Consider the following 13,248-nt stretch of genomic DNA (forward strand, 5'->3'; position numbering starts at 1 on the left):
TTTAACAGCAAACATTTCTGAAGCTCAATGCTACATCCATACTTTTAAACATTTAAACCTTAGTAAATGAATATAACTATGTAATGAAACTGCTTCTATGCATCATGCCTCAAATATAGGGCTACAGATTTTGAAATGTCTTCTTGGGAAAATACAAGTAAAGCCTAACTAACACTGCCATATTCTTAGTTTTCAGAATAACCAACATAAAGATGACATGTGTAGTACATTTCTTTTTTCACATAGAAAACATGAAAACTAAGCGCTATATTCATAAGGAGGAAAGGAGGAATAGAGGAACAAAACAATGCAACTGAGTAGAATAGGGAAGTTCTAAATAAAACTAAAAGAGAACTCAGAATATTCCTTTAAATATTAACTTAAACTACAAGAAGTGATTTTTAAACCGTTTCACTAAGCAGTAGGTTAGGTAGGCTCACGGTTTCCTTCTCTCAGTTGGTCCAGTGTCCTTATGTAGATGTTGACAGGTAGTAATCCAGGATAAGTTGTCACAGTAACTGTAGAATTATGTTTTTGGCAGTTTGGAGGAACTTCTCATATATTCCAAGATACTCTCAAACTTTATGGGCTTTTCTTCAACCAAGAGGATTGCAAAGTAGATCATCAGTGATGGCCAAGTCTGGTTAGTTTCATAGAGGCAGATGGAATCTTCAAGATGTTGCCAACTCTTGACTTCGTGGAAGAACTTATTAGTTCATTGGATTTCTGCTTGGTTCCCCACTTGGTTCAACGCCTCTCTCTCCAGGAAGGTAGAGGAAGTTACATGCCACATACATGGGAAAAGTTATGTCTTGGTTTTCTAGGTTCATCACTTCTAGTTCTTGATCCTTTCTCAGAGAAAGAACATTATATTCAGTCTCTCTCCTGAGAACAGCTTTTCCAGTACTATCCAATGAGATCACTCGCAGACGGAAGGCAACTTTTCTCTGCCAGAGTAAGCTGACACCAAGGCCATAGGATTTATTCATTGCACTGCGACGGAATATAATGCGCTTGTTGGTGTAGCATACTACCAAGTCCCAGCCAAAGTTGAAGCCAGTCCAGGTCCAGCTGCATTGCTCATCTGTGACAAGTTGGCATCCACACCTCATGCTCCTTCCATGGCTGTCAGACACATGGACATTCATTGGCCCAACTGCCCTGGACTGCTCTGCTAGAAGAAGTGCTAGCCATTGCTCTTTGTATACTGGGGTCAACCATGCTGCAGGGATAAGTCCATCCTGGTCAATAATGCGTGCCGAAGGCAGGTCACAGACAATGTAGGGAAGCCTCAGCTTCTGGAACACTGACACAAAGGCTCCTCCCCGATCAGTGTCCAGAAAAGGGCCACTATCTGACTCGCTTCTGAACTTGGAAAAGCACAACTCTGCAGGCAATAGTGCACTTTGAGATCCTGAGCAGGTGGGTGCTTCTAGCTGCAGGTACATCCACTTTTTCAATGTAATATACACATCCATCTCCACTCCAACCACCAAAAGATCTGAAGAGGCAATGAGCTCTTTCATGAGATCCAGACTGATTTCAAGCAATAGATCATCATTTTGCCGGGTGATCAGGTTGTCCAAGAGCCACTGGCAGCAAACATGTCTGATGCTCTGGAGCCCGTAATTCTCAGCAGAGTAGTAGTAGCTGCACACAGTCTCGGTACTGACTGAGGCCCTCATCACTTCCTCACACTGCTGAATTAACTCATCCAATTGCAGCATACTGGCTGTGGCCAAGACGGCAACAACTCGGGTGGGAAGAATTTCAATTCTTCTCCTGTACAAGAAGCTCAAAACCTCATAGAAAGCCTCACGATCAATATTTTCATCAGGCATCTGCATCTCTATTGTATCCATATTTGTCTCCCGCCAGGCACCACAGAACATGCTAGAAAAGTACCCAGATCGGCATAGGTAGGCCCTGTGCAAGCGCCACTCCTCCTGAAATGCACAGATCTTTACGTCACTATTCTCACCCCTCAGGAAAAGTGATTCATAACGGCTTCTGGGCTTACCCAGTTTCTTACGGGGAACTTTTGCCCGTGGTCCTCTCGGGCTGCCCCTCCGCTTGTGGCCCCCCTGACCAGTGGAAACTCCTGGCAGTTCACTTGCCTGCTCTTCTTGAACAAATGCCGGTCCCGCTACTTCTTCTCTGGGCTCTATCGCCTCCTCTTCTCTAGCAGCACCTTCTCTCTCAGGTTCATCTCCATTGGGATTTCTTCTGGGCCACATTCGACTACTTAGGGATCCCATGGCTTCGTCTGAAGGGTGAAAACGTAAACTTCCTCGTCAGAGGTAGAGGCCAAAGACAAAACCTCAAGCCAGACTGCAGCGGCTGAAGAGCGAACAGCGTCGTGCCTCAGCCTCGCCGTTAAAATGGCGGCCAAGATGAGACGCTCTGCCACACCATCAACTGAGTTGGAGAACAGCGACCCCTACCTTGGAGGACCACACATTGCACCTTTCTTCTAAACGCCTTGTTCTTGGGCTCACCTCACAGACTGATGGTGCAATCTATACCTTTTTGCATGGACCTTTTTGATTATGTTTATGACCACAAGTAGCATTACTCATCTAAAATTTTGAGTGATGATTTCTTTATCGGAAATTACACTTTGCTTCCATCTTTGTCCTCCAAATGACTTCATATACCTTTGTAACATCTGCAACTACTTCATCATTAGCAGAGAATAATATTTGCCCTATATCCCACTGTATTTTAAAACTAATTTTTTAAAATAATGTTTCCAGTTATACAACTTTAAAACCATCCCAGTGTGAATCAAAGTCATCTGCTTGCAGAGAACACAAAAATTTCCCTCAGAAACCTGAATAGTAAATATTAGATGAAATCTTAAAGTGCTAGAAAGACCAACTACTCAAAATTTAAATCTGTTGGGTATAATTAAGATCTGAGGCCTTCAAGTTAGTAATCTAGGAAATGACCATGCTCCAAAAGCAAATATTTATCTTGGTGTGTTTTCTAAGCATTTTCATGTCTTAGATAATGTACAGATACAGCCTAGACAGAGGAATGATCCCTTTTTGTCCTGGGAATACTTTTATTCCTGCCCATCATGTTAAAGCTTGTCTTTAACAACATCAACATGTTGGCAGACAAAGTACATGACTTGAAACTGAAAATGGACCCCAGACATAGTTATTAAATTAACAGCCAGGCAAGCCAAGGACGGGTAAGATTCTGCACAGAGCCTTACCAACCTAAGACATAAATCCATTGCTTTTGATAATGCACATTCCATGACAGGAAAGGAAGGCATTCTTGTCAGAACCACCTAATACAGACTCAGTCTTGTTTATGAAATAAAAATGGGGGGAGATGTGGAGAGCTTTTGGGGCTGCCTGGCCAGAATCTGACATTGGCCAAGGACAAGTAAATGGGCTGCTCGGCAGGAATCTGACATTAGGCTAGAACAAAGAAGTAGTTTCAGGCAGGAATCTAAATCCTAGGGTAAAACAAAGAAATAATTTCAGGCAAGAATCTAAGTATTAGGCTAGAGAAAAGCAGTAATTTCAGGCAGGAATATAAATCTCAGGCTAGAACAAAGAAGTAGGCTTCATACATGAAAACGATTTGGGACTAGGACACAGAAGTAGGCTCAGATATCTTGGTCATCCTGATAAGCCCTTAGAAATAGTGATCACAGGAGTGATCACAGTGATTTACTGCCTTATTTTTTCTTTGACTATTTGTGTTTATTGTCTTGCTTGTTCCTTGACTATTTGCATTTATAATATTGCTAGTTCCTCAACCTAGAACTGACCTTAATACTTGCATGTAATTAAAATGATATAAAAGCAAAAAGGAGGAGGGGGGATGGGATAGGGGTTTCTAGGGAGGGAAAAGGGGGGGTGACATCTGAAATGTAAATAATTAAAATATCCAATTAAAAAATTAGAAACAATAATAATATCATTAGTACCAGTATCAATAAGGCAAGAAAAATATTTATCATTTAAGAGCTAAAGAGAATTGTTCTCTCATAATATGCTTTGATCACATGAAATGATACTTTCCTGTACTTCCAAGTCCTTGATCTCCTCTTTCTAAACTTCTTTAGTTCATGGACATCCAGGGTATTAACAGCAATTAAGGAATAGAATGTCTTGCCAATAAAAAGCATCTCTCTTGAAGACATTTGTACCTTAATTTCTCCAGTATAATTTTTCATCAACTACACCAGGAACAACAGTAACTACCTCTAAATTTAGGCTACGTTCCCCCCAAATTAATCCCACTTTGCCTGGAAAATAGGTTTCCACATTCTCAAATGTACCATGTAGCTGACCATTGCAGTTGTAAATACCACATTTCTAGTTGTTAGCAGATTTAATTCTGGGCTCCCTGAGGTTTCTGTTAAGAGAAGATAAAATGGTCTGTTGTTTATTGAATTTGCCCCTTGAGTTGTTGATGGCCTCTATCATTTTCTGTTGCTATGGACATGTAGGTGAGGGGTTGTCTATCTTTATCAAATTTAGATTTAAATTGATTAGCCCATTAGTTTCCTTTATGACACCTGGGACATAGCCCTTGTGGAAAACATGGAAAATTTAGCATTCCAAAATGACCATTAGTGTGTAAGCTACTCTTCCTTGGTTAAGTCATTTCTTCCCTTTATCCCCTTTCTCTCTTTCCCCCAACCCTTCCCAATCTGCAAACCTCAGGCCTAGCTCCAGAACAGGCTCTCAAACCTTCTTTCTGCTTTAACCACCTTTCCTGAGTAAGTTGAACAACAGCTTATTTTTTCAGTAGAAACCATGAAAGGCAGAAGAGCTTGAAGTAATGCATTTCAAGTCCTAAAACACCCTGGCTACCAACCTATGCTACTGTACCCAACAAAACTATCTTTCATAGTTGAAGGAGAAAAGAAAACTTTCCATGATCTGAACAGCTTTTAAAAATGTCTATTTAACAAAAAAAATGCTAAACAGAATACTTAAAGAAATACTTAAAACTGAAGAGAAGAGTAAGCAGAGGCAAGAAACTCAAGAGAGAAAATAAATGAAGCTATAATTTAATGAAAAGCAAACTGTAGTCGATTCAGCAGGAGGCAGCCGCTGCAATCGCTGCAGCTGAGATGGCGGGGAAGGCGGGGGCAGAGGTAGCAGCTCTGGCCCCATGTCAGACCCGGAGCGAGCGCAGTGCAGGCCTGAAGGTGGCAGGCACCTGAGGCACAGTGGCTCCAAAGGGTGGAGCCAGGCCTGCTGAAAATTATTGAGTATATAAATTTGTGGTACTTGGAGCAGCTGGTGGCGTAGGCAAAAGTGCTTTGACGATACAACTAATTCAGAATCACTTTGTGGATGAATACAATCCTATGACAGAGGATTCCTACAGAGAAACCTGTCTCTTGGATATTGTGGACACAGCAGGTCAAGAGGAGTACAGTGCAATGAAGGACCAGTACATGAGAACTGGGGAGAGCTTTCGTTGTGTATTTGCTATAAATAATACGAAATCATTTGAAGATACTCACCATTATAGAGAACAATTTAAAAGAGTAAAGGACTCTGAAGATGTGCCTATGGTTCTTGTAGGGAATAAGTGTGATTTGCCTTCTAGAACAGTAGACACGAAACAGGCTCAGGAGTTAGCAAGGAGTTACAGATTCCATTTACTGAGACCTCAGCGAAGACAAGACAGGGTGTTGATGATGCCTTCTATACATTAGTCCGAGAAATTCGAAAACATAAAGAAAAGATGAGCAAAGATGGGAAAAAGAAGAAGTCAAGGACAAAGTGTATAGTTATGTGAATAGTTGGTACTCTTTCTAAAGGCACACTTAAGTAAAATTGTAATTTTTGTGCATTACACTAAATTATTAGCATTTGTTTTAGTATTACCTAATCTTTGTTCATGCAAACTATCAGCTTTTATCTTAAATGCTTATTTTAAAATGACAGTGGAAACCTTCTTTTCTCTAAGTGCCAGTATTCCCTAGGTTTTCGACTTAAACTAGCAATGCCTGTGGAAGAGACTTAAGACCTGAGACTCTGTCTTGGAGTTTTGGTGCATGCAATTGATTCCTTGCTAGTTCTCTTACCAACTGTGAACATTGGCGCAAACCAGAACGATGAAGCTTTTGAACCATCCTTGCTCTGTGTTCCATCAAATGGATTCATTAGTAATTACAGCTTCACGTGAGACTTTGTGGTTGGTTCTCCTAAGACTAAGGGATCACAGATTTATGGGCTTCCCTTTGATTCACTTCCAACATGTCCTAGAGTTTATCATCCTTCATTAGTGTAGTTACTGTCCACAAAGGCTTTCTCTAGCTTTCCACTGCTATTAATCTTGGTCACTCCCCCAAATAGTATATTTTTTTCTGGAAAAGGGAAAAATCAAGAAAAAAAAAGGCAATGGAAAACGTTGAAATCCATTCAATTCCCATGTTATCTAAATTACTTCAAGAATCCTATAATAGCTTTTCCTAATAAGGCAGACCCAGTATGAAATAGTAACCATTTGGGCTACATGTACATGCTACTAAATTTTGTAATAATTCAAACAACTTTACATATATAAAAAGTTCTCCTAAGACTTAAGTACACTTCCCTTTTGTCAGATTGTTCTTAACTTTCAAGTCTTTTTTTCAATTTATGTTGTTGAAAATAATTTTAATGGTTGTGAAGCTGAAGATGATTTGAGACAGTTATAGCTTAGCAGGTGTTGAGGAGACCAGGGTTGCAGGGTTGGGCCTTACATGAACCTGTGATGAACACTGTTGGGTTTTGTAGCACTGCTGCATTCAGTGTTGGCCATGCATTGTTTGATCAACATGGGGGAGGGGGAAAGTTGAATGGCTTAGTACAATGCATTATCACCATGTAACAGTCCTACTGACAAATCAAGGAACTTTCTTTTGTTTATAATAATAATAAAAAACAATTTAAAATAAATTTCGATGTTCCGCTTTAAGGTTGAGGTTTTGGGGTAGGAGGCTATAAGGAGAGTAAATCTTTAAAACAATAAAGTAAGAAAGTTTGAAAATGCAGGTTTGACTAGTCTCTCAACCGTAGCTGAACAAACATTTCCTAAGTACTCTCCAAATCTGATAGGTATTTAAATTTTTTTGAAATGTTCTAAACTGTACAAGTTCATAGAACATTCTCTGGGTGGATTTTAAGTCTTAAAATGCAGTTAGTATACAGAGAAACAGGTGTACTTCAAGAGCTGCAGTGTATAATTAGATATTTTTAATGTTTCTGGGCAATGTGTTAAAGTAGTAGTAATTACCACTATGTAAATTTTGAATTGTGTTACACTTTGGTTAACAAAAGGGTTTTGTAGAGTTGGATTTTTTGTTTGTTTCTTTGTTTAAAGGGGAAAGAATCCTAGAAACAAACATGTTATCTAGTTAGTTATTGCAGCATTTGCAATATGTCTTTGTTGAAGTTGAAAACCAATGCTAAGTTACAGTCATAGGCATTAACATATTACTGGGAATAGCAGGCAAATATAATTTGAATAAATATTTTCAATAGGGAATTCTAGGTTCTACTGAGTTACACTGCATAGGAATTTAGATCTTAACTTTTACAGGCTATCAAGACCTTTGCCACTGCACAATTTTGTGATAACATACATAGAAGTTCCGTGCGGCATGTCAAAAGTTACAGTTTGCACAAATTCATCTCATTTTGTATTACACTGATTTTCCATTTTCCCCAAACACTTTTATATATGAAGGGTTTTTTTTGTAGGCAATAAAAATTTAACTAATTTCCATTTGTCAAAAACATAGTGATTTCTTGATAATTGTGTAGTCATTTTAAAAACCCAAACATTATTTAAAGGTGAATTTATACTTAGTAACTTCTGTGTAATACTGGGTAGCATGAATTCTGCATTGAAAAATTGAACAGATATACCTAATAGCTGTAAATTCTGTCAAAACATGAAAATTATTTCTAAAGAAGTACATTAGTTTTCAAAGAATAGTTATTAATTACATTCAGATTCATGGTTTAATCCAATCGTTTGAAGTGCCTGTTTGGGATGGTGGTAGGCATTTTAGATGAATTTGGGAAAAATAAAGTTCTGTAAAAATGTCAATTCAGACTCACCCCAACCAGCTAAGTGGGCTATGTGCTGTTTTAGCTCCAGGTCCCCAATTCCACTGTCTCATGTCTTCATGTTGAAAACACTTCTGCATTTTTATTTGAGTGCCAATTTCTTACTATTCCTATTTCTTAATATAACATGTTTACCTGGAATGTATTTTAACTATTTTTGTATAGTGTAACCTTAAACATGCACATTTTGTACATTGTGCTTTCCTTCCTTCCATTCTTTTTCTTTCTCTTTTTGTTTTTTCTTTGTTTTATTTGTTTGTTTGGTTTTGTTGTGGGACATATGCAGTGTGATCTAATTGTTTTCCATCCTTTGGTTGCATTGACCTAGAGAATGTTGATCATTCAAACATTAAATTTAAAAATGACCACTCTTAATTAAAATTAACTTTTAAATGTTTATAGGAATGCATGCTGTGATCTGAAATTTGTAATATTTTTGCCATGAACCATACTGCTTTTAATCATTGTAATATAAAAAAAAATAGCTATGGTGACTAAAAAAAATAGAAAGAAAGAAAAGCAAACTGCAACTAAGAATACCAGCAAAAACCATCAAGATGGCTATAATCATCACACACTTTTCAGTAATAATTCTCTATATTAATGACCTCAGTTCTCCAATCAAAATATACAAGCTAGATGAATGGATTAAGAAGAAAATCCATCTAGCTATTGTCTACAAGAAACACATATTAGCTTTTATGAGCGGCACCACCTTAAAGTGAAAGAGGGACAAAAAGTTTTCCAAGAAAATGGAACCAGGAAGCAAGTCGCATTGCCATCCTGATGCCTGACAGAATAAACTTCAAACTAAAATAATCAGAAGAGACAAAGAAGGAAACCTCATCCTAATTAAGAGATCAATTCATCAGGAAAAATAACAATATTAAATACATATATACACCAAACATGGTGCTCTCAATTTAATAAAAAGTATACTAATGGAATTAAAGATACATATTAATACAAACCCAAGAATAGTGGATGATTTAAACATCTCTCTTTCTCCAATAGGTAGGTTAATATGGACAAAAATTTGACAGAGACACCGTAGAATTAAATGACACTTTATATCAAACAGACCTAAGACTCTGTGTCCTTAGGACTCTGTGTCCTAAGACCTAGGACTCTGTTTGTCCTATCTGACCACAATGGAATAAAACTTAAAACTGACAGAAAACAAATCTCTAGTAAGTCCACTTACTAGATTAAACAACTCATTCTGAATGATGAATGGGTCAAAGAAAAAAGCAAAATAGAAATTTAAAAAATCTTGGAACTAAATGAAAACACAGTGCAACAAAGCCTGTGGGACACAGTGAAAGTAGTGCTACAGGAAAAATGTATAGTTTTGTTTTTTTTTTTTTTTTTTTGGTTTTTCGAGACAGGGTTTCTCTGTGTAGCTCTGGCTGTCTTGGAACTCACTCGGTAGACCAGGCTGGCCTCGAACTCAGAAATCCGCCTGCCTCTGCCTCCCAAGTGCTGGGATTAAAGGCATGCGCCACCACCGCCTGGCAAATGTATAGTTCTAATTACCTACATTAAAAAATAAGAAAGAACAAAAATTCAAGACTTAATGATGAAACAACTCAACATTTTAACTAAGCCCAAACCTATTCATTGACAAAAATATTAATTTTTAAAAAATCAGGTTAGAAATTAATAACATAGGAACAAAGAAAATAATTCAAAAAATCAACTAATCTAAGAGCTGTTTTTTGAGAATATAAATAAGAATGACAAATTCTTGGCCCAATTAACCAAAAGAAAACAAAGAGAGGGTTGAAATTAAGAGACCTAGAAATCAACAGGAAAATATTAAACATAAAGAAATTCAGAATAGTACAGGGGATACTTTAAAAACCTGTACTACATTAAGTTGAAAATCTAAAAGAAATGGATGAATTTCTAGATTCATCAAACCGCCAAAATTAAACCAAGAATTCAACAATCTAAACAGACCCATAACTAATGAAGAGATTGAAATAAATAGTAAGAAAAGCCTTCAAAATGAAACAAGTTTGGTCCAGATATATTCACAGAAAAATTCTTCCAGACCTTTTTTTTTTTTTTTTGGTTTTTCAAGACAGGGTTTCTCTGTGTATCTCTGGTTGTCCTGGAACACTCACTCTGTAGACTAGTCTGGCCTCAAACTCAGAAATCCGCCTGCCTCTGCCTCCCAAGTGCTGGGATTAAAGGTGTGCACCACCACTGCCGGGCATTATTGTTTTTTCAAGATTGATTGATTGATTGATTGATTGATTGATTGATTTAATGTGAGTACACTGTTGCTGTCTTCAGACACACCAGAAGAAGGCATCAGATTCCATTACAGATGGTTGTAAGCCACCATGTGGTTGCTGGGAATTGAACACAGGACCTCTGGAAGAGCAGTCAGTGCTCTTAACCACTGAGCCATCTCTCCAGCTCTTCCAGACCTTCTAAGAATATTTATAGTCAATCCTTTTAAAACTATTCAAAAATAACAACAAAAGTAATGCTGCCAAACTCTTTCTATGAATCCAGTATCACTCTAATATCCAAATCTGGTAAAGACACAAAAACAAAGAAAACTGCAGCCCAATATTACTGAAGAACATAGATTCAAAAACTGTCAATAAAATACTTCCAAACCAAATACAGAGATAAATAAATATAACTATCCACCATGACTATGTTGGTTTTATCCTTGAAATGCAGTTATGATTCAACATACAGAAGTCAATAAATATAATAAATCACACAAATGGACTTGAAAACAAAAATCACATGATTGTCTCAGTAGACACTATAAAGGTTTTGACAAAATCCACTTTTCCTTCATGATAAAAGTCCTATAGAGTGTAGTACTGTAGGGGGCATACTTCAACATAATAAAAGCTATATATGAGAAACCTACAGCCAAAATCATCCTAAATATAGAAGAATTTGAAACAATGCACTGAAATCATGGACTGGACTGTCCACTATATCCACTCCTATTCAATATGGGGCTTGAATGCACTTACCGAAGCATTAAGGCAAAAGAAGGAAACTGAGGTACAGATAGGAAAAGAATATCCCTATTTGCAGATGACGTGATATTAAGCATTATAGATCCAGAAATTTCTACCAGAAAACATTGAGGAATGATAAACAAATTTGATAATGTAGCAGGATAAAGAATAGACTTGCAGCCACACAGCCCAGGTGGCTAGAGAACACCCAAGATGATCCCCAGTCTGGGGTCACATAGACCTACACAGGCAAAGGAAGCCAAAGATGACTTCTGCCCAGTGTCATGCAGGATGAGCAGGGCATAGCTCTCCTGAGATGATCCCAGACACCCAGAGGCCCTAGGTGTCACTAAGATGAAGAAGTAAAGTGGTAAAGAGAATGAGAAGCAAAAGAATGTAAGCACAATGAAGAGAGGTAGAACTAGAGACTTGAGAGTCATGAGGAACAGCTTGATGTGAGTAGCTGGTCATGCTACCTAAAGCCCTGTCTGGTTCTGTGGCAAAGGAGGTCTGTTACCATCAAAGGCCAGGTGAATGTCCCTGGTCTGGGCTGCTGCCTGGGGCCATGTTGATGTCTGAGGGCTGTGTCGTGCTGGTCCTGCCATTAGCTAGCTGTATCACTAGGGAGAACAGCCATACCACCTTCTCCCTGCACCTTACCCATGAACCCATGACGCAAAATAGAGCTGGCCCTGGTTGCATGGGTTGTGGGAAAGCTGGCCCTGCCATTTGTCTGCCTTGTGGTGGCGTGGGCAAGAGAAGGATGCCTTCCCCCTTTACCCATTGCCACCTGGGACAGGCGGGAGAGCTGGCCCCTGGATTATGAGAACAGGAGAGCTGGTCCTGCCTCTTGCCTGCTGTCCCATTGAGTGATCTAGCTGGGACAGTGCTGGAGAGCTCAACTTAGTGGTATGGGTGCAAGAAAGCTGGTTGGTTCTCCAGCTCAGCTACTACTCCTCAGACCCAGATCCAGGACCTTTGTGTTGGCCCACCCCCAAATCTACTCCATCTATGAACTGCTGGAGTACATGAAGGGGCAAGTACTATAGATCCAACGCTGCAGGATCTCCATGACATAGAGCAACAACGGGCTATCTGAGAGGAGTTGTAGTGAGGATCCTGCATTGATAGTATAGGAGAAGCCAGAGGCTTCAAACCAGACTAGTGACTCATTGCAACGAATATTTACAAGTAAAGAAGTGTGGACAAGGGGGTATACTATGGGACACACTGTCATGCACTACACCTTCCACAATGAGACTTTTTTTTCCTTGTGGGAGGGATGTTGTCTATGATTTCTTCTTTCAGTGTTTTAGGTTTCACATTTAGGTCTTAGATCCATTTTCCCAAGAACTAAGGTCAACAGTAGACAAGAGGTACTTCGTGAAACTTAAAAGTTTCTCCACAGCTAAAGAAACAATCGATTGGGTGAAAAGGAAGCCCACAGAATAGGAAAGAACCCCTGTCAGCTATATATCTGACAAAGGATTAATACCCAGAATATATAAGAATTTTAAAAACAGAGTAAAAATGAAACACATAACTCACTAAATAATGGGCCTAGGATCTGAACAGAAATTTCTCAAAAGAAGAAAAAAATGCACTCTAAAAATATATGTGGGGAATTTTCAAAAAGCTAAAATAACTACCATATGTCCCAGCTCTAGTATTCCTTGTGATATCCCCAAGCACTTTAAAGCCCAGAAGATTATATGATTGAATTGCAAACTATTAGACATTGAGCTATCTCTGATTGTTATTGTGCCCTGATTATATCCTCAGATTTAGAAAGTATGTAATTCTATTTGTTTCTATCTCAATTTTTAAATTGGTAGTTAGATGGTCTTAGAATGAGGCGGACCCATAGTTTGGAATTCTTATCTAGAAGCTACTCAAGCTGAAGCTTGCCTCATTGGGCTCTTTCTAGTACACGCTTGGCCATTTGTACAGTAAGATAAGGGGTTGGAGCTTATAGATTAAAACAAGAAAACACAATCAATCTCTCCAATGGCTTTTTTAGTGGTACTTAAAAACTGTTGCTAAGTGCTCGCTTCGGCAGCACATATACTAAAATTGGAACGATACAGAGAAGATTAGCATGGCCCCTGCGCAAGGATGACACGCAAATTCGTGAAGCGTTCCATATTTTT

At 38.6% G+C, this 13,248-nt stretch overlaps 1 protein-coding gene, 1 non-coding gene and 1 pseudogene across 2 annotated transcripts; 2 read left to right on the forward strand and 1 right to left on the reverse strand.

Moving 5' to 3' along the window:
• Positions 1-710: 710 nt before the first annotated feature.
• LOC114626827 (germ cell-less protein-like 2) lies at positions 711-2,258 on the reverse strand. The gene has a single exon (XM_028774345.1). It carries the CDS (start codon positions 2,256-2,258, stop codon positions 711-713), a length of 1,548 nt encoding a protein of 515 aa, XP_028630178.1.
• Positions 2,259-5,104: 2,846 nt separating this feature from the next.
• On the forward strand, positions 5,105-5,781 carry LOC114626828 (annotated as a pseudogene).
• Positions 5,782-13,141: 7,360 nt separating this feature from the next.
• On the forward strand, positions 13,142-13,248 carry LOC114626855. The gene has a single exon (XR_003712300.1). It is a non-coding gene; the product is annotated as a U6 spliceosomal RNA (small nuclear RNA).

Source organism: Grammomys surdaster, unplaced genomic scaffold (genome assembly GCF_004785775.1).
Source record: "Grammomys surdaster isolate TR1022 unplaced genomic scaffold, NIH_TR_1.0 240, whole genome shotgun sequence".
NCBI lineage: Eukaryota > Metazoa > Chordata > Mammalia > Rodentia > Muridae > Grammomys > Grammomys surdaster.

What these genes read in the sequence shown, in the direction of transcription:
- LOC114626827 (XM_028774345.1), bottom strand. Translation starts at nt 2,258, where the DNA reads ATGGGATCCCTAAGTAGTCGAATGTGGCCCAGAAGAAATCCCAATGGA.